Source organism: Chaetura pelagica, unplaced genomic scaffold (genome assembly GCF_000747805.2).
Source record: "Chaetura pelagica isolate M959 unplaced genomic scaffold, ChaPel_1.0 scaffold195, whole genome shotgun sequence".
In the NCBI taxonomy this organism is placed as follows: Eukaryota; Metazoa; Chordata; class Aves; order Apodiformes; family Apodidae; genus Chaetura; species Chaetura pelagica.
The window spans coordinates 360,024-379,316 of NW_009953304.1; the positions used below are offsets into that span (position 1 = coordinate 360,024).

The 19,293-nt window shown below is 39.5% G+C and overlaps 1 protein-coding gene across 1 annotated transcript in view; it reads left to right on the forward strand.

Moving 5' to 3' along the window:
- The window catches only part of PTPN5 (protein tyrosine phosphatase, non-receptor type 5 (striatum-enriched)), a 78,024-nt gene extending 58,974 nt beyond the window's left edge, over nt 1-19,050 (forward strand). Inside the window, exons 8-13 of the mRNA XM_009998053.1 lie at nt 1,733-1,812; nt 2,306-2,443; nt 5,670-5,780; nt 10,267-10,427; nt 14,749-14,862; nt 18,680-19,050. Of these exons, the coding sequence (XP_009996355.1) occupies nt 1,733-1,812; nt 2,306-2,443; nt 5,670-5,780; nt 10,267-10,427; nt 14,749-14,862; nt 18,680-18,773 (698 nt within the window). The 3' untranslated portion in view covers nt 18,774-19,050. The remainder of the gene's footprint in view (nt 1-1,732; nt 1,813-2,305; nt 2,444-5,669; nt 5,781-10,266; nt 10,428-14,748; nt 14,863-18,679) is intronic.
- Nucleotides 19,051-19,293: the final 243 nt, after the last annotated feature.

Genomic DNA, 19,293 nt, shown 5'->3' on the forward strand with positions numbered 1-19,293 from the left:
CATTCCTGGAAAGTGATAACTTTTCTCTAAGATGTTTGGTGGCTCTTTTTGAATGTATAGAATAGGATGCTCTTGTTACAGAGTTCTGGAGATAGCAAGAACTTGCTGAAGCATGTTTTATATCAATCTCATTGAATCCTTTTCTCAAGAGTAATGTCTAAGCAGACTTTTAAAATTTTTTACATAGGTCTATTGCTTTCACACCATTTTAAGTTATGCAAAACATTTTGGTTAAGTTTAGCAAGTTCCCCTAAAATGTCAGACATATGTATCAACACAAAATGGCCATCAAAGCATCTGTGCAAAAAATAGCTGACATGTAATTTGCTGTTGTCTAATTTGGTTTCTTAGACATACAGACTGCTGCTGCTGTTTTAGAGGCATGGTGTCTTCTTGACCCTGGCCTGTGCACTGTTTTTTTCTGGAATAAATGTTTCAATTAAGAATAGCATTTGGTTTTGCTTAAAAGCCTATCTTTTGAAAATTCAAAGTTCATACTGCAAACTCTTCTATTAAAGCCTTGTTGTGATTTCTGTTTTTAAAGGAGGAGTTACTCCTGTTTATATATTTCTAAGTGATGTAATTCAGTTTTGGTTACATTTTCTGCAAAACAATGCATATTTTTGTATCAACAATGTGTTAATAGGTCTCTCTTACATGAAATAAGATTGAAACTGTTCACTAACATGCTGCCTTAGCAAATGTAAATACTACATTAACAGAAAAATCACAAGCCAAGTATTCTAATTTACGGTAATACCATATTCTGGATTATGTGTTAATATTTGTGGATACAGCAGTAAAAAATATTCCACAGTGAAAATTAACTCGGTCTGCTGCAGTTGAAGAATCTTAAAAGAAGCCTGTGCTTAAAAGTCTGTGGCACCTGTTAATAGAGTTCTTCAGATATAGTAGATCTTTAGGAAGAAATAAAACATGAGATGGAAAACGTAGCAGTATTGCTGTTACTAGTAGTGGAAAATCAAACTCAAACTTCAGCAGACACTGGTGAAAGTGAATGAACGTGGTTCTGTGTCAGCTTGTGGTAAAATCAGTGGAACAGATCCCATTGACTTCAGTGGGAATTGGACTGAACTTGGGTGGAATAATGTTTTCATTTGGTGTCTTATTAAAACAAGAATGCTTCATAACAAGGTGCTTCATAAACAGCCCCAATGAGGGAGACTCATGTAATGATGAGACTTAGACAAGAGACTCTTAATATTCTTTAATTTCTCTTTAACTATTATATTTGTTAATAGGACATCTTGGAATTTAGTTCACTGCAAGGTAAAACAGGGAGAGAGCTATTGTCATCGGGCTGGCCTGTGTGCAAGAAATGTGTGTTTATGGTTTGGTAGAAAAGTGTTTTGCTGCCATTTCACAAGCAACATACTAGTGTCTTGCAAGTCAGAATGAGTCTGTTGACCTACCCGATTGAGAAATAATTTCCTGGAGCAGACAACTGCTTTTCCAGAGTCATTCTGGGACACTGGCTCTGCAACAGGAACAATTAAGCAGCCTTCAGAGAGTGGGCAAAAATATCAGAAGAAGCCTAATTACCCCAACCGTGCTTTCCCTTTTTTATGGTAACATTTTAACGTGGAAGCTCCCCAAGGCTACTCATCTTTTGTGATGGTCATAAATGCATGTTAATGTCTCACCGTACAAATCTATTGTCTCTCTTTTTGTCCTCTGAACATCTGATAAACTATTTCTTTACACATTTCAGATCCTCACAGCAGAGTGTGCCTTACCTCAGCTGATCAGGACGACCCCCTCAGCTCTTACATCAATGCTAACTACATCAGGGTAAGAGCTGAATAGCCCAATGTGTCTGCCTAGTCTTTATCAGCCACTGTTAATGTAAATGGAATTGCAACATCCACTGGCTTTTAAAGGCATCCTAACTGAACTGATTGCTCTTCACTCCTGCTTAAATTAACTGAAAACCAGATCTCAAAGTGCAACTGTACAGATTGAGACCAGACAAAAACATACTTCTGCACTTCTTGATGCAAGTTGTTTATCAGCTGACCTGACCAAAGCACTGGATAACAAGCCTGAATAAGAGTCTTGACCTAGCCAGAGTTCAACCTCAAGGCTGTTGGACACTCATTGCTGGAATTGAAAGTCCATATTGTGCCTTTGTTCCGTGTACACGTGTGCAGGAGGGAGACAGAGTGGAAGAACTGATACCATGAAGTCATTTCAATCAGTGGTAGCTCTCTGTTTTAAAGACTGAAGCTTCAAGGTTGTGGTGGACATCCCTGTTAAAATTGATCTCTTGTTGTTTTGTTGGCAGGGCTATGGAGGAGAGGAAAAGGTATATATTGCTACTCAGGGACCGATAGTTAATACTGTCAGTGATTTCTGGAGAATGGTGTGGCAGGAGCGTTCTCCCATCATTGTCATGATTACCAATATAGAAGAGATGAATGAGGTAATGGTGTTACATATAGTCTGTATTTTTATCTGTTCTCTGGCAGATATTTTCAGCATAGATGCTAAGCGACCAAAGAGAACTTAGTTCAGTGTCCTGAGATTTCAGAGTCAGCATTAAATTCTTCAGGGTCAGGGGAGACATAGGCTTCTCTTTCAGTTCAGTTTACTGTAAGTCTTGCTTTGCTGTCTGACTTAGCATGCTGCTGGTTTTGCTGTTTTTCCTCTCAGCTGACCTGAAAGCTTTTCAAACCCAGCTCTATTTGCAGATATTCTTTCAAGTTCTCTCTAAAGGAATAAAAAACAAAAAGTGCACTGTAACTGCTGAGGTTGAATATCTTTAATCAACAGAGTCTGTGCTACTTCATCTTGCATTTGTTATGATTCATTGTCTATATCCACATTTCATTGAGGCTGACTCTGACTTGTGAAGGGTGCTGGTTACAATAATCAACAACTAGAGCTGACTTGGGTATGGAAGACCTTTGCCTGAATGTGTCTAGGAAATGCATTTGAAAAATTGAAATTAAGATGCTGACATTTTCTATTTTCCACCGACTTCCAGAAATTAAACTATTGTGGTGTTTCTGCTAGACCACCTTAAGTAATTTTTGTTTAAAGTATTTCTGCCCTCCAGCTGTTTGTTACTTACCTGCTGAAATACTTGAGAGTTGCAAGAACCATGTGCCTGGGCTTCAGTTCACAGGCAGGTGGCTGAGCCTAAATCTGTCTTTATTAGCAGTGTAAGATGAGAGAAAGTGGTCCAGGAATATGTTGGGCATTTTATCCCTCTCACCACTGGCAGAAAGGTGTAGTGGAGAGACCCAAATGGTATTTCTTAAGTTGTAGGAGCAGTATTTGTCAAAGCTCATCTTCCATTAGTAACTTAGGTGAGAGGTTTTCCTTTGGAGAAGAGTCTTAAGATACCCAAGAATATGAGCATACCTCCATCATATACAGTTATAATGGCTTAACTGCTAGCTGGAAGCTTAGTGCCCATAATTATGCATGTGCACAAACCTTTAGCTTTCCCTAGTTGTGAAGTAAATAAAATTAACCCTGAACTTTAGTGAAAAAAAGACATTAACAAGACAGACACAGAATTACTGTGCTTTGCAAGTTAAAAATAGTTAGTTATTACAGTTGGCTGATTGGAAGGGTAATGTCAAGGTAGTGCTGATGCAAAATACAGCATGTTGCTGATCTAAATATTTTGTTTGCACTAACATTTTAAACTCGTATCTGCCTCTCTCTGAGAGGCAGCACTCAATTAAGATGTTAAAATGTCATGACATAGTGTAACAGAATAATTTAAGGACTTAAAGAGGAAGATGCAGAGGAAATACTGGTCCTGAATGACATCTCTGGTGATAAGTTCTTCCACTAGAGTTTTCATAGCAATATTGTATAACAGACATATAAAATAGCTTTTACATCTGAATTTCCTCTTTTGCACTGACCAAGTATTATTTCACCCATCGTATCAGTCCTGGGAAGCAGAGCACTGCAATGCAGCTGCACTATGTAGCTGGAGCTTGATACAGTCTATGTATCATAGCAGAGCTGCTGAGTCTTTTCTGATACCTTTTGTGTCAAAAATTAAACGGTGTCAGGAATCTCAACCATAAATGCAGGGTAAGTCCTTTCATGTAAATGTCTTCTATATTAATTTCTTTTCTTCCATAACACTTGTATTAATATATGAATAACAGGACTCAGAAGTATATAGATTCAAAACCTTTGTTCAGGAATGATGCTAGTAATAGAGGCTTTGTGTTCTTCCCCAGTGCAATGACTTTGCTAATGTGAGTATTAAAAGCTCAGTATCTCAGCCTTCTGTCACATCTAGTCTGAACTGACAGACAGCCCACGGAAATGAGTGGGCAGTCTTACTCCACTCCTTTAAGCAGAGCAATGTCTGTGCTATTGATAGCTGCTAGCACTTCTGATAATTTTTACAATGGATTCTGCAGCTGAAGAGTAGAGGAGGAAAAACCCGCAATCTGCGTAAATAATTTTACAGAGACACAGTGGGCCACACTGCCAGTGGGTTATTAGCTGATGCACCATGCACTGATTCTCCCACACAGGAATTTTGATGCAGTAACTCGCAAGGTACTTTTTTGTTGTTAGTCTTTCTCCTGAAGTGGAATTATTTTTGATGGGGGAGAACAAAATGGTTTAACTTGCTTCCTTCAAGATTATGTAAAGCTATGTAAAAGAGAGCTTACAGTCATCATCTTTAACTGGGTTTGTCCAATAGCAGATTCTTAGTCTCCTGCGATAACGAGATTCCTTCTGGCGTTATCACAAGAGAGCCTTTTCCCAGACTCTGCCTTGCTCATGTCATTCCTTGCCCAGGAACTACTTTGTGCACCAGGTTGAAGTGCCTATCTCTTCCTTTGCATATTGATTAGTTTCAAGAGAAACTACATACAGAAAACATCAGTCTTTTTCAGTCCTCCTTCTAGGATACTTACAGATTCTCACCACTTCATCTCTACTGTATCAATAACACAGTGTAGATTTGCAAATGGACTATAGTTGCTGTTTCTCTAATTGTGCTGGCTGCATCTCTGGCTTTTTGCAAAATCAAATGTAGTTGTTTGATAGCTCTCACATCTCTTTGTTTCCTTTTAGTTCCTTAGCTTTGGAAGATTCCCAGTGTCCATGTAAAGTGGATTTTGATATGTAATCTAATTCCCAAAACATTCCCAGTCATGTTCTGTTGTACAAAAACCCATGCAAATGATCGTCTGATATTCAGAGAGCTTTTACCCTTTATAAGAAACAGAAAATATGTATTTTGTGTTTCCATATCAGTGTATAAACACTACAGAAAGAGTGGTAACTAGTGTCTGTCATACTAATCATTATTTATCTTACGAAAAGGATTAATAAAAAAACACAAGCACATTGCCACTGGCCTTTCTAATGAACCTTTAAAGTGCACATCAGTTGCATGAAGATAAATGTGGATGTGTGTGTTTAAAAGCATTGGTTGGTACTGACTTTACCTGTGCATTTTTAATCATGCAATCAGGTTGTTATGAATGAAGCAAAAATCACCTGAATTGTGGTCCTTGTTTAGAAAATGAAAACTTGTACTTACGATAGAAACAAAGTGTATTCGTATTCATCTATGCATGTACTATATCAAATTTCAGAGGAGTAAAAATGAACCTCTTGATGTCTGCTTAACTAGATGTATTTTATATTGCACACAGAAATGCACAGAATATTGGCCAGAGGAACAGGTCACCTACGAAGGAATAGAAATCACAGTTAACCAAGTCATACAAGCAGATGATTACCGTTTAAGGCTCATCACCCTAAAGGTAAATCATTCCAGTCTGGTTACAGTAGTTTAGCTGTCTAAACCCTTAAATGGAGATCTTCATGGAGAGTTGTGTAGAAGTCTTCTGCACAGTGGGCTGCTGTATTCATTCACGCCACTTTTCATTACTGAAGTCGGGATAGCTTTGCCCAATTCACCAACACCAACATACAAAGGCTACAGTAAAATAAGCAGTTAGAGGTTTTGCCTGCATATGTGCAATCTGAAAGCTACCAGGGTAGTTGTGGTTGTACAAGGTTCACTCAGTGGAAGAAACCAGTGACTTGTTCTGTTCCTGTGTCCTCTGTGTTCACTGGTCATTTAGAGTGACATGTTAGCTCACAGATAGCTTCTTACCAGGCTTTGCAAGTCGTACAAGTTGTGAAATAACCCATTAAACTCTGACGTTCTGTAGAATTCAAAGGCTTATTCATTCTTTGGGCCATGGACTTAGGCAAAGGGTTACTAACAGAGAACTTTCACCTGCCAGGCATCTTACATATTTTGTAGTATGGGGAGACCTCTAGGAAACATTTAGATTATGCTTCTTGTCTTTTTATGATCATTACTAGGGTGCTGTCAGACTGCTGGATACCCACCAGCTGTTCATACCTAGGATGACTCGTCCTACTAACAAGAAGTGGGAGAACTGAGAAATGAGCAAAAGGTGTTTTAATTTTCAGGTTTTGTCAGTAGTGGGACTGCTGCTCTGCTTGGTACTTGTCAGTGGTGCGGTAGCACCACTTCTGTTCACAGTGGCTGAACCCCTTTTAATAGGTACCATGCAGTTTATCCTTAGAGTGATTTGGCTGACTTGACTTTAAAGATACTTTAAGGGATCATTCTGCTCCAAGGCACTAAAACTGTTAATGACCTTTAAAAACACTTTCACCACAGCATTCTCCATGTTTACATTTCTAAACATTGATATCTTTCCAACTAAGTGTATGTGTTTTACATACCGGTTTTACATACCAGTAACCATTTCATCATCTTGTGGATAGAGAGATTAAACACAGGTATAATTTAAGTACTTAGATGGTATTTAGTCTGAAGTACAAGAGTCTTGGTTTACAGCTGTTTTCATAGTTAGGTTCTAGAATCTCAAGCTAAGTATTTTAATAAGAACAGTCTGTTTATGTTAACTTCATAGATCAGTCATCTACTTAATCTACCCCTTACCTCAGTATATAACACTACAATTTCTTTCCAAGCTGAAAAAAACTCTCCTTTTATCCAACCAGTTTCAAGTCTCTTCAGCCATATGCTAAATAGGCAGAAAGCCAGCATATGGAATCTCATGTCTAGATGGAGAATGAGGAAAGTCTCTCACTCACGCATTTGGCAAAAGCAGCAAAGAGAAAATCACTCTCCCTGTAAAGTAGGAAAGAAAGAATATTTACAAGTATGTTGCAGACTTGCAGAGGTCTTAAATACAACTCAGCCCAAACAGGACAGTGCAGCAGCAAGAATTATACACAGATTAATTCTGCTGGAATCCTGGTATCTAACAGAACCAGTCACTTTCTAGTGATGATGACAAAACAAAAATTGTATCAATAAAAAACTACACTGTCTGCCAGAACAGTTTTTCATAATGTTTTTAAAATGTTAAATGCAGCAGTTTCGTATTAGTGAATATTGCAGGTTGTTTTTTTTCAGCTTGACATTAACTTTAGAGATTTAGGTTGAAATGTTGTCTCTTCCCTACCCCAATATAAAGCCCATTTTCCCTCTATATTTATGGAAGGAAATGTGATTCTCTCCCAGAGGAAGAATAATTCACATTCTTCTTAGGAAGGTAATAGCCAGTTCCATTTTCAGATGGGAAGTGTACAGGAGTGGCTTTTAATATCAATATTACAGGAGTATACCCAAGAAACATTCGCTTTAACAAGTGTTGTACAAAAAAAAAGGAATTGGTCACAAATACCTTTCATGCTAATATTCACCCCTGCAAAATGTTTTCTTCCAACAGCAACCTCTCACAGTTTTCCCAAATTTTCTTGTTCCTCTCAGTTATTTCTTAAGTAAAGGTCTCCATGTTAGAGAGGGAGCTTCAGAATTTCGTGTCATATATGAATATATCTTTTCTGTGTATGTAACTGTGGATCCCACAAGAGGAAAAAACCCAACAACCAGCAAACTGAAAGCCAGATTATTTGTCAGGGCTGGGGTACCCAATGCATTCAGGCACTAACAGCAAGAAAAGAAGAATAGCTACAGTAGCAGAGTACTGCAAAGTTTTAAGTGAAGAGGTATAAATACCGCACAATTTTCTCAACCATAGCCAAGCACAAAAAGTGCTTTCTTATCACAAATTGTACCAAAGTCTTTATTGGACGTACATATCTCCAAGGAAGTAGTTCCTTGCTCAAGTGACTTGATAATTTTGATTATTTTCTTTAAGCTCATCCCAGTTTGTTTTTCAGCTAAACAATGTTTTTGTTTTCAGTACTAGTGGGGCAGTGATCTCTTTCCCCCCATTCCCAGATGTTAGGAGGTGAATTGCTGAGTTCTGGAGCTGAAATAAGGATTCTGTTTTTTTAGTTACCATTGCCTAAAGCTGTGTATTTGTTATTAAATAGCAGTAGTGAAGTAGCAGCTCCCAACTATATGTATGTTAAATGACTTGGTAGTGAACATAGAGAAGCCATAAATTGACTTCTGTTTCCCCTTACACAGAAGTGATCAGAAACATATGATACTATCACCAGCAGTATGTGATTACTGCATGTGTTACAGGGTGGACTGTGTTACTTTTCTCAGAATAGGGGACAGGATTTGGCAAACTTTAGGAATTTAGAAAATGTGCAGACAATGGGGCAAGGCTTTTTTTCCTTTCTCAAAGTAACCTGTCTGTCTCTAGCCACTGATTCACAATCTCAGCCTCAGCTATAGCATACATGATGGTAGGCTTCGAACCATCAGTTAAATCTTGCTTCCTCCCAGGCCTTCTCAATCTCAAGGAAGCACCAATAGAGAATATTTTGTTTAAGTCAAAGCAGAAGTGAACAGAACCACAAGAGTCAGGTTTCTCTAAGCAGAAGCGTGTAACTGGTAACAGTATAGACAAAACGAAAAATCTCATTAGAACTTGGACTCTTTTCTGTTTCTGCCAAATAAGTGACCATGTAGTGATTCATGTTTTTCTTCAGATGACTTTTGTATTTTACTTTTATCTCAGTATTATTGAGAATATTTTTATAATAATTTTCCACAACCCACTTAGGAATTCAGTAACTTCTGCACACAGTCAAGCATACAGAAGGAGCTGTGTATGTTCATGTTTCACAGCAATGTTATGATTTGATTGGATTTACTGTAGTGAGTTCAAGTACTATTCATGACAGCCAGTTACACTCTTAACCAGACTATCTTCTCTCTAGGATAAATAACCTAAAGCCAGGTGCTAAGGCCCTATGCTATGATAGTAAGACTGACTCTTCCTAAACCAAGGTAAATGTGCCCTTAACGTTCCTATGGCTGTGCTCCAACAAGCATTTTAAACCCAATATAAGCCAGAACAACAAAATGAGGCACTTTTAACATCCAGTGACTGACAGTCATAGGGACTTAGGCATATAGATGGCAGAAACTATTGCCAGTTTTTTATACCTGGTTCTTTAGAAAGAGACAAATTTGTTCTCTTTTCCCTTTCCTTTAAACTCAGCCAGGGAATATTGTGGAAGCTAACACTTCTGCTCCTGGACCTTTTGAAGACGTTTGCTTAGCCCTGTGCCAGCTCACTTATGTAATGGCTGAAAGGTTCCCTGAGCTCCATGTTACTATTTGGCACCTTTAGAATCAGGCAGAAGGATGTCACTTTGAACACACAAAATCAGAAGCACGCAGTGCTACTTGGCACTTAGAAAAGGTAATGGCACATTTGCTATATTCATAGCCATGCTGAGACAGAGACAGAATTTAAATTTGTGTTTCTCAGAAAGCCCTGGACTGCAGCTAGATACAATTCCCACCTTCCATAGTGTCTCTGAATTACAATGTCCAAGAGAAGAGTAGAATTAGCAGGAAACCAATATGAGTCTGTCAGAAGAGACAGAAAATAAGCTCGCATCTTTCTCCCTCATCTGTCTCTCTAGCTATCAGAGACAGAGATATGGCTCCTGGCTCTCTTGTCTGTCAAATACATTATGAAAGCGATTATGTCACAAGCACAGCTCTGGCTTTGCTGAATGAATCTGTGAAGAGGGAACAGGCTGCCTGGAGTGTTTTGCACACAGCTCTTGGCACTAAAAGAGCAGCATACTTTGGGGGGGGATTGTTTTTTTTTAAGGCAATTTACTGAAGTGCAAACGTGATATTTGAAATGCAGATTTCTGTGTGGTGTGGCTTGCCATTTGGATCTTCTGTTCCATTTAGCATTGATTTACTCATCTCATTCTTAAAGGGGAAGCCAGTTTTCAATATGAGTTTACAACCAGTTCTTTTAAAACTGTGTGCTGTTTGTCTTAACTGGATTTCAGAAAGGAGAAGAAGTCAGAAACCTGAAACATTACTGGTACACATCCTGGCCAGACCAGAAGACACCAGATCAAGCTCCACCTCTGTTACAGCTAGTACTGGAAGTGGAAGAGGCAATGCAGAGTACAGAAGAGAAGAATGCCCCAGTGATTGTTCACTGCAGGTAAATAAATGTTGTATCTGACTTCTAAGAGCTTCTGTGTATGCAGTGCAGATGCTGTCATATTGGCCATCAGTTGGACATGGGGGAGATCTTGCATGACTCTTCCTAAAATATGCTTAGACCTTCTAAAATGTAATAGCAGTAATTTTCTAATTACCAAGTGTTGCACTCAGGTATAGACTGAGCTGAACACAGAAGGTGGTGGTGGCTCAGTTACGAGCAAGAACAGTCTCATTTTATTTGCCTTACCAGTAAGATATGCCTTTAATGATATTTAAAGGACCAGGTTACCGAAGATTAACGCTCTGTGAGTGAAATCAAGCACGAAGACAAATGCAAGCAGAAAAAAGAAAACATTCAACCTTAAGCCTCAAAACCCCCTGTTTTGTAGGTTCCTTCTTTGGTTTTAAAAAAGCCTTATTATGCCAAATACAATAATTTGAATGTAATACATGGAACAGATTAAACAGTGGTAAAGCTGATTGCAGCAAGTACTAATCAATAGATAGGAAATTTATGCAATCATTACTAAAACTGAAATATCTATGAAAAGCCCTGGCAAAGATGAAAACTTCTTATATGGAAGAAGCAAAATCTTTACAGTAGTTTTGAAGCCTGATGAAAAAATTATAATTACCAATCAAAGAGCAGAAAAAATAGATTAAGATAGGTACTTCTGTCTTCAGAAAGTAGTTGGAAGATGTACTTATCACTTGTAGATATTATGAAGTACATTCTTTTGCACTGCTAACTAGGGAATGTGTTAAGTAACAACTACCAACCATTATTAAATCAGTTATACTGGATGGTTTTCATCCAAGGGTGTTTAAAAAATTGGTCCACAGGCTCTAAGCCATTAAAGGTTAGTATAACTGAATGCTAATTCTTGGAAAACTGGAGAAGTTCTGAAGGTCTAAAAGCAAGTCCTGTTTTGCCAGTGTTTATAAAGGCTGAATGTGATTCCTTGAGAACCACAATTCTGTTCTCAAAACAGTTATTCCAGGCAAATAGCAGAAGCCTGATAAGCAATGCAGTAACCTTGCCAGGATAATATTTCATCATTTCAAGAAAACGCATTTTGCCAAATTGATCTTTGGGATTTTGTGAGGAATTTTTCATACTTTTGCATAACATTTTCTAGGAAATTGCAGGTATTTGCTATCCAGAAGCCTTAGTAAAGGGTAGTCCAGTGTCATTAAAGATTCACCTATAAGCTAATATGGACTAATTGCTGGTAAAATGTTCATATGATGCCACATGTCCAGTTTTTCTGCCTGTGTTTTAAAACAGATTTACAAATAGGGGAGAGTTCAGAGAAAAATAACAAATGGTTTGTAAGCAAGTGCTTTTTGCCCTTGAAAATCTGTGACTCCCTAAGAGCCCCTTGAAGTATTATGATAATCGATGCAAGTAAAGATTCTAGTCACCATGTCACTCTTGGTGTGCATATTTGTTTTGTCCTCTTGTGTAGTGTCATCCCCATGAAACAATAATAATTTTGGGGGAAATGGGGTACTTCTATTTGAAATAGCTGCCAAGAGACATGGTGACAGGATTATTAAGTATTTTAAATGGTAACTGTGGACCAGATACCTTTCAGGTTATTCATAGTCGCAGTCATTTTATCTGAAGAAGGAATTTAATAAATTGCCTCTATTTGAGAGTGGTAATTCAGCAAGCCATTGGCTAAGGCCTGTGTTATGCTAAGTACTGTAGCTCCTTTGGCCGTTGTGGGAGATCCTCAATAGAACATTATTACTGTGGTTTTAGCCTTCAGCTATATAAAATAATGCACCTTTAAGTAAAAAAAGTATGTAGAAGCCTAATAATGAAGCTGTTAGAATCATGGAATACTTTGGGTTGGAAGGTACCTTTAAAGGTAATCTAGTTCAACCCCCCTGCAAGGACCAGGGACATCTTCAACTAGATCTGGTTGCTCAGAGCCCCATCCCCCATGTTTCCAGGCCCACCTCTCTGGGCAACCTGTTTCAGTGTTTCACCACCCTCATTGTAGAATATTCATTTCTTATAGCTAGTCATAATCTGTTTTCCTTCGGTTTAAAACCATTACCTCCTATTCTATCACAACAGGCCCTACTAAAAATTCTGTCCTCGTATTTCTTGGAAGTCCCCTTTAAGCACTGGAAGGCTGCAATAAGGCATTTGCTGTATCTAAAAATGGATGGTGTTAGCTCCCTTTGCAAAAGTGTCTGAGGTCTGTGGATAGGAAATGGTACACAAGAGCTGTATGCTGTAACCTGTTAGGTTATGGCATGATTTTTTTTTTGCCATTGATTTCAGATGACACCAAGTCAAGTGGGAGTGTTGATCTGCATGAGGGTAGGGAAGCTCTACAGAGAGACTTGGATAGATTAGATCATTGGGATAATGTTAATGGTTTGGGCTTCAGTAAGGCCAAGTTCTGGGTCCTGCATTTGAGCCACAACAACCCCATGAAACACTACAGGTTTGGGGAAGTGTGGCTGGAAAGTGTCTGGCAGAAAAGGACCTGGTGGTTCTGATTGACAAGCGGCTGAATATGAGCCAGCAGTGTGCCCAGGTGGCCAAGAAAGCCAATGGCATCCTGGCTTGTATTAGAAATAGTGTGACCAGCAGAAGTAGAGAGGTGATTGTCCCCCTGTCCTCAGCACTGGTGAGGCCACACCTGGAGCATTGTGTCCAGTTTTGGGCTCTTCAATTCAAGAGAGATATCGAGGTGCTGGGGCAAGTACAGAGGAAGGCAATGAAGCTGGTGAAGGGCCTAGAGAATAAATCTTATGAAGAACGCTTGAAGGAGCTGGGAATATTTAGTCTGAGGAAGAGGAGGCTGAGGGGAGACCTCATCAGTCTCTACAACTACCTGAAAGGACATTGTAGAGAAGTTGGTGCTGGTCTCTTCTTGGTAACAGAACAAGAGGGAGTGGCTTCAAGCTGCAAGAGGGTGAGTTTAGACCAGACATTAGGAAAAAAAAAAAATCACAGAGTGGTTGGACACTGAAATAGGCTGCCCAGGGAGGTGGTTGAGTCACCATCCCTGGATGTGTTTAAGGGTTGTTTGTATGTGGTGTTGGTGGATATGGTTTAGGGGAGAACTTTGTACAGTAGGGATGATGGTTGGACTCGGTGATCCCAAGGGTCTTTTCCATCCTGAATAGTTATTCATATTCATGCTGCATCCATAATGCAGCAAAGAGTCCTCTGAAACCCTGAAATACTTGAAGTATTGATGAAGAAACTACATATAGTAAATAAAACAGAAGTCAGGGCATGAGGTACAAAATGTTTCAGGGGCAAAAATGTTAAGTCAGGTAGATACCTCATCACAATTATTTGAAGACTGAGATGAGTTCTTAGTAAGATCATCCCCCAGACTTGCATTGAATTGCCTTGATCATTCTGTAATAGAAGTGAAAGCAATTCCAATGTAACTGTTTCCCCTAACGAGCATAAATGCAGAGTGAAAAACCTGCCTTTACAGTCAAAGAAACAGTGTTAGGACTTTGCAAGCAGTAGCTAACTGCAACTCCACTGTTGTTTGTACATTTGTTACTAGTCTTTTTGTATTATGATTTTAGAACTATTTAAATGGAAGCAAGAGTTCTAGCAATTGTGTCAAGTAATGATTCCTAAAGATGCTCAGTTAATTATTTAATGGATAAGAAGAGCTTTCAGCTTTTGCTGCTATCTTTTTATTATGTGTTAAGAAGAATTCCTAGCTTTGATAGCACTGTACCTTTGAGAATAAAATAATTTCCGGTCATTAAGGAAGGATGGAATTAGACACAAAGGTATTCAGGTAGGACAATTTTAGTAGTGAATTTGTTGTATCCTGCACTAATTCAGAGAATTACTAGATTGATCTGATCAGCAAATGGCCTCACACCATGTTGCTGTTAGCTCTGATTATTAAGGCAAGGGGTTTGTTGTGGGTTTTTTTTTCAAAGAAGCTATTAGGATTAAGAATCTGAAAGCAAAGGTTGTCTTCAAAGCAAGTCTAACTAAGAAATAATGTTTAACTGATTATTTTCCATGGTTCAATTACATATTGGGTCAAATGGTATCCAAACAGTCCAGTTTTAGCACTGTATGTGCAGCGTCCATCCTTTCACTGCGAGTGGCTCAGACTTACTGTGCTGTCACGTTGAAATTAGTACCTTTGCCTGGTTACAACTTGATATTCACAAATACCTACCTGGCCACGGTTGGAGTGAGGGAAGGACTAATGGGGTTTTATTGCTGGTTTAATGGCGCTTATTTAAAGCCAAAGTTCCTAACCCATCCTAACACCTCCACTGCCTCTCTCTGCTTTTCTGCCCCTTAGTGCAGGCATCGGGAGGACTGGCTGCTTTATTGCAACTAGTGTGTGTTGTAAACAGCTGAAGAGCGAGGGCATCGTTGACATACTACGAACAGCCTGCCAGTTACGGTTGGACAGGTAAGAAATCCTGCTTTCTTCCCAGGAAATTAAAAAAACCCAAAACATTATGGTAAGCTTTCCCTTTACTTAAGGGGAAGCAAATGGGAACAGGGGAGGAACAAATGGAGGCCAAGAGACAACTTTTCTGGAAGGAAGTTATCCTATTATAAGCAGTTCCAGCTTGTAATCTTTGTAATATTTTATGAGCAGTAAACCTTAATGAACAGCCCTAGAACTGAGCTAGATTCACAGCTGGCACCAAAATCTGCACAGCTCTATGCAGCAAGGAATAGCCTTTCACCAGCTGAGGAGTTGGCCCTGAGTTATTACAGAAGCAAAAGTTCAAGGGTCTGCTGTACGTAAGTTCAAATCCACAGATCAGCATTTTGCTTCCAGGAGGATTCAAGAAAATTGACCTTGTGCACTGCTGGGGGGGAAGGGCTGCTCAGGATTTCGTGGGGAGAGGGAGAGTATGCACAGTCTGGAGTGTTTGCAGACATATGAAAGGAGCTGTGAAAATCTCCAGAAATTCAATGTTTTCCAGCTAAGCATTTCTTAACACACCACCTTGAGTTTGATTATGAGGTAAACAGACTTGAATTTTGCACCAGAGATGTTATTTTTCCTCTCCCACTGGTTTCAAGTGCCATCAAAACATGTCTCAGTGCTCTCTCTAATGATAATGATAAATGTAGTCGGGGGAAGAGATGTCACGAAAAACATACCAAAGATTTTTCTGAGGGAAAAAAAAAAAGAACTTCAACCCCACGCTGAACTTTATTTCAGAAGATAAATTATGCTCAGTGGGAGGCAGAAAATTAAATGCTTGCTGCCCTGCTGAGGCTCTGATAGACAGGGACCTGCAGGGGCTTTGAGGTTTGGCTATTTCAGTGGATTTCAAGCCAGACAAGGAAAGGCTTCTTGAGAAAAAGAAAACCATGATAGTGAGTGAGTAGTGAGTGCTGATTATCCATGGACCAGTGAAATTTCTGCCTGGATCTAAAATATCTTGTCTCTGTGACTAACGTTACACAGGAAAAAAGGCATACAAATGAAGGTTGAAGACACCTGCTTACAAATGTGCTTGACACGAAAGGCCAATTAAAAATACTAGCTTTGCAGGGAGAGGGGAACTAAGAGCCATTTTCAGAGGCTGGAGAAGAGAGATCGTACTTTAAAAGATGCTATGGGGGAAAAGGAAGCCTGCAGGGACATCTATAGTTGTCGTGTACCTGTCAGGGATGGGATGGGAAAAGACCACTTAAATGTCATGGGAGAAAATACTCAAGATGTAAAATGGTCAAATCCTTGCTACAGAAGAGCATGATTTCTTCAAGGAGTGAAAACTGGAGGAATGAGAAATCAGGCTTGTAGTCTGTTGGAAGTCATTCTGCCATCCATGGTTATTGTCACTAAACCCCCATGAAAGCTCCAAGTGACTTCAAAAGCAGCATGAGAGGATGAGACAGTGTCCAAGCAGCTATAGGAAGGAATACCCATTCTGTCCCCTCCTCCTGTCTGGTGGTTACTGACTGGAGAAGATAGAGTGATACGAAAGGAGTCATCAGGGCATTAGGGAAAGAGCAAACACATAAAGGAATGCACTTCACTTACTTACAACAGTAGAGGAGTTAACATTAGCCCTGAGAATTGCTTTTGAGTTTGCTGTGGGGGAGAAGGGGACAAATGTTTCTTTATCTTCATTCCATTACAGATCCTTTGGAAAAATCCTGTGTATTGGGCTTTGCAGCAGTGGCCCACAATTAGTCCTAAAATAACCTAGTTATTGACTAAGGAGAGGATCATTCCTGGATCCTTTGCAGAGTGCTGTAGGAGACATTTGCCATTCTTTTCCACAATGTAACTCAGATTTGAAAGGTTACTGTGACAAACCGGGGTTAAAACATAATTAATCTAATCTGTGCCTAAGCCTGGGCAGCAAGTATGTGTCATGGTGCTTCCTCCCTGGGAAAGGCAGGAAACCACCTCATAGCAGGAAACTAGATAAAAAGGAAAATAATTTCCTGTGGTTTGAAACTTCATGGCGACCCTGGTGCTTCTGTTGCTACAACTTCAGGGTGCATCCTCACCATTATTGGAATTGCATGGGCAGTAATTGCCAGATATGACTAATGTTCCTGGTGTGTCATGAACTGACATAAATATATTTCAGTGCTGTGTGCAGCACAGAAAGACTCAAACAGATCAACTGTGAACCTGTATTAAGTAGAGCAGATGGGGAGGAGATGCTCAGCTAGGAAATAGTTTATTTAGAAAGGCAATCTGTGTTTCCCACCTTTGCTTATCAATGAGATGTCAAAGCATGGATCCCTGCCCTTCCCTGCTCATTGTTAAATTGTTAAACAAATGCTTAACAAAATAACTGTAGGAATCTGAAAGAGAAGGTGGTTTTGCCCACTCATATACATCTTACTGGTATGGTTACTGTGTAACCCACAATTGTTAAGCTGGATCCCATAGAAGAGGGCAGTCTCCAAGGAGGGTTCTAGCAGTCTGCTACCTGCTTGGCTGCTCCTTCTCAGGCTGACACAGTCTGGTTAGTGCTTGCCACTCATGGGTTTCCATAATTTCCTCCTGTGGAGCTTTCTGAGGGAATGCTCCTCCTCAGGCTGACACAATCTGGTTAGTGCTTGCCACTCATGGGTTTCCATGTTCCTTGACACCATTTGTCATTTCAGCCTCCTCTTGGCACTGTGTTCCTGGGGTCTGTGCACCAGCACCAATGCTGCCACAATTCTGTATACACTTTCATTGAATTTGAGCAGTGAGGTTTAATTGTTTTCAGAATGGATTTTAATAATCATATCATTGTTGAGGTACTCTTATCAGAACTTGAAATGTTAGTAAAACCTGCTTAAAATGAACAACTTTATCTTCGTTGGTTTTGTTGATTTCAGTCTCCCACTGTAGTACTCGTGCAGATTAACATGCTATTTGCAGAAATACACAGCCTGGTGATATGTGGAAAAGCAAACTGGTTCTGCTCCTGCTTGCAATTCCTTTCAGGCTTGCAGTTTTAAAGAGAACAGCAATATGGTATTTGCAGAAATACACAGCCTAGTGATATGTGGAAAAGCAAACTGCTCCTGCTTGCAATTCATTTCAGGCTTGCAGTTTTAAAGAGAACAGCAAAAGCTTAAGTCAAAGCTTTGGCTTTGATTCAGTTACAAATCTGAGTTGTCTTTCATTAAAGTTCTGTTGTCTGTTCCAATACCCTGCTGGCCATCCCCTGGTTCTCTGGTGAATTTGCCAAAAGCACGATGTGGGCTGGCACAGAGGAAAGAACCATCATTCCAGAATGGGAAGGTTAAGTGCTACATCAGTTGTCCTGGCTGGTCTGGCCTGACCCTCTTTGGTCCTGAATTCAGTCCCTAGTGCAGCTGTGAAGTCTTGGAAAAAGTTCTTCCCCACTTTGTTCTGCTTGCTCCCATCTACCCATCTAGAGTTTTGGGGAAGGGGCTGCTTTTCAGAGTGTTTAAAATGAGTCTTGGAGTATAGGTGCTCTTGTAATATGAATGTAAATTATGATGGTTTTTCCTTACTGGGTGAGGGCCTCTGCCAAGAAAAACTGAGGTAAAGTCCACCACTGTTCTGACTGCTGTCTTTCCTTGGCTAGCAGAGAGTCAAAATGGAGCTTGAGGTCAGACTGCAAGCTGGTTGCAATCAGTGGGCACTTTTCACTCATTTTTAGGGAACTTTGCAACTGACCACCTGTGTGCAACACCAGCTTCATGTTAGCTATGCCATTTCCTCATGTGTTACTTGCGCGTAATAAGGCTGTTGTTTCCCTCCCCTTTTTTTCTTTCCTTTTCAGGGGAGGAATGATCCAGACTTGTGAACAGTATCAGTTTGTCCATCATGTCATGAGCTTGTACGGAAAACAGCTTTCTAGAGCAGCAGAAGAATAAGTGTTCGTGATATTCCTAAAGGCTAAACCAAGCGAACTTTTGACTGTATTCAGATATATTTCAGATCTGATCAGAGACACATGGTAACCTGGCTGTCTTAGCTGGAAAAAAAAGATACATTCTTTTACTTCATTATTGCTTTTATGCTCTTGTTTGCATTGACATTTAAGAGCTGAGGTACGCCTTGTCTTAAACATATGTGACAGGACATAATCTTCACCAAAAAAATGGCTTATTTATACTGTAAATAGGAACAGTAGCTTCATTTGTTACAAAAGTGAGAAAAAAAAAATCTGAAAAAAATTCCAGTCTTCAGTTTGCTATTTTTAAAAAAAATAATTGCTAATATATCCAAATACAGTGTGAAACTTTCTCAATTGTCATGCTGAAATGTGCCGTAAGTTGACTAAGCTTGAAAGTAACTTTTTGCCTCTTTCCGATTGTTTTTACATATAAAATTACCGAATACTGTGTATATTGTTAACCTTCTGAGCCTCTGCATCGAAAGATTCAAGTAGAT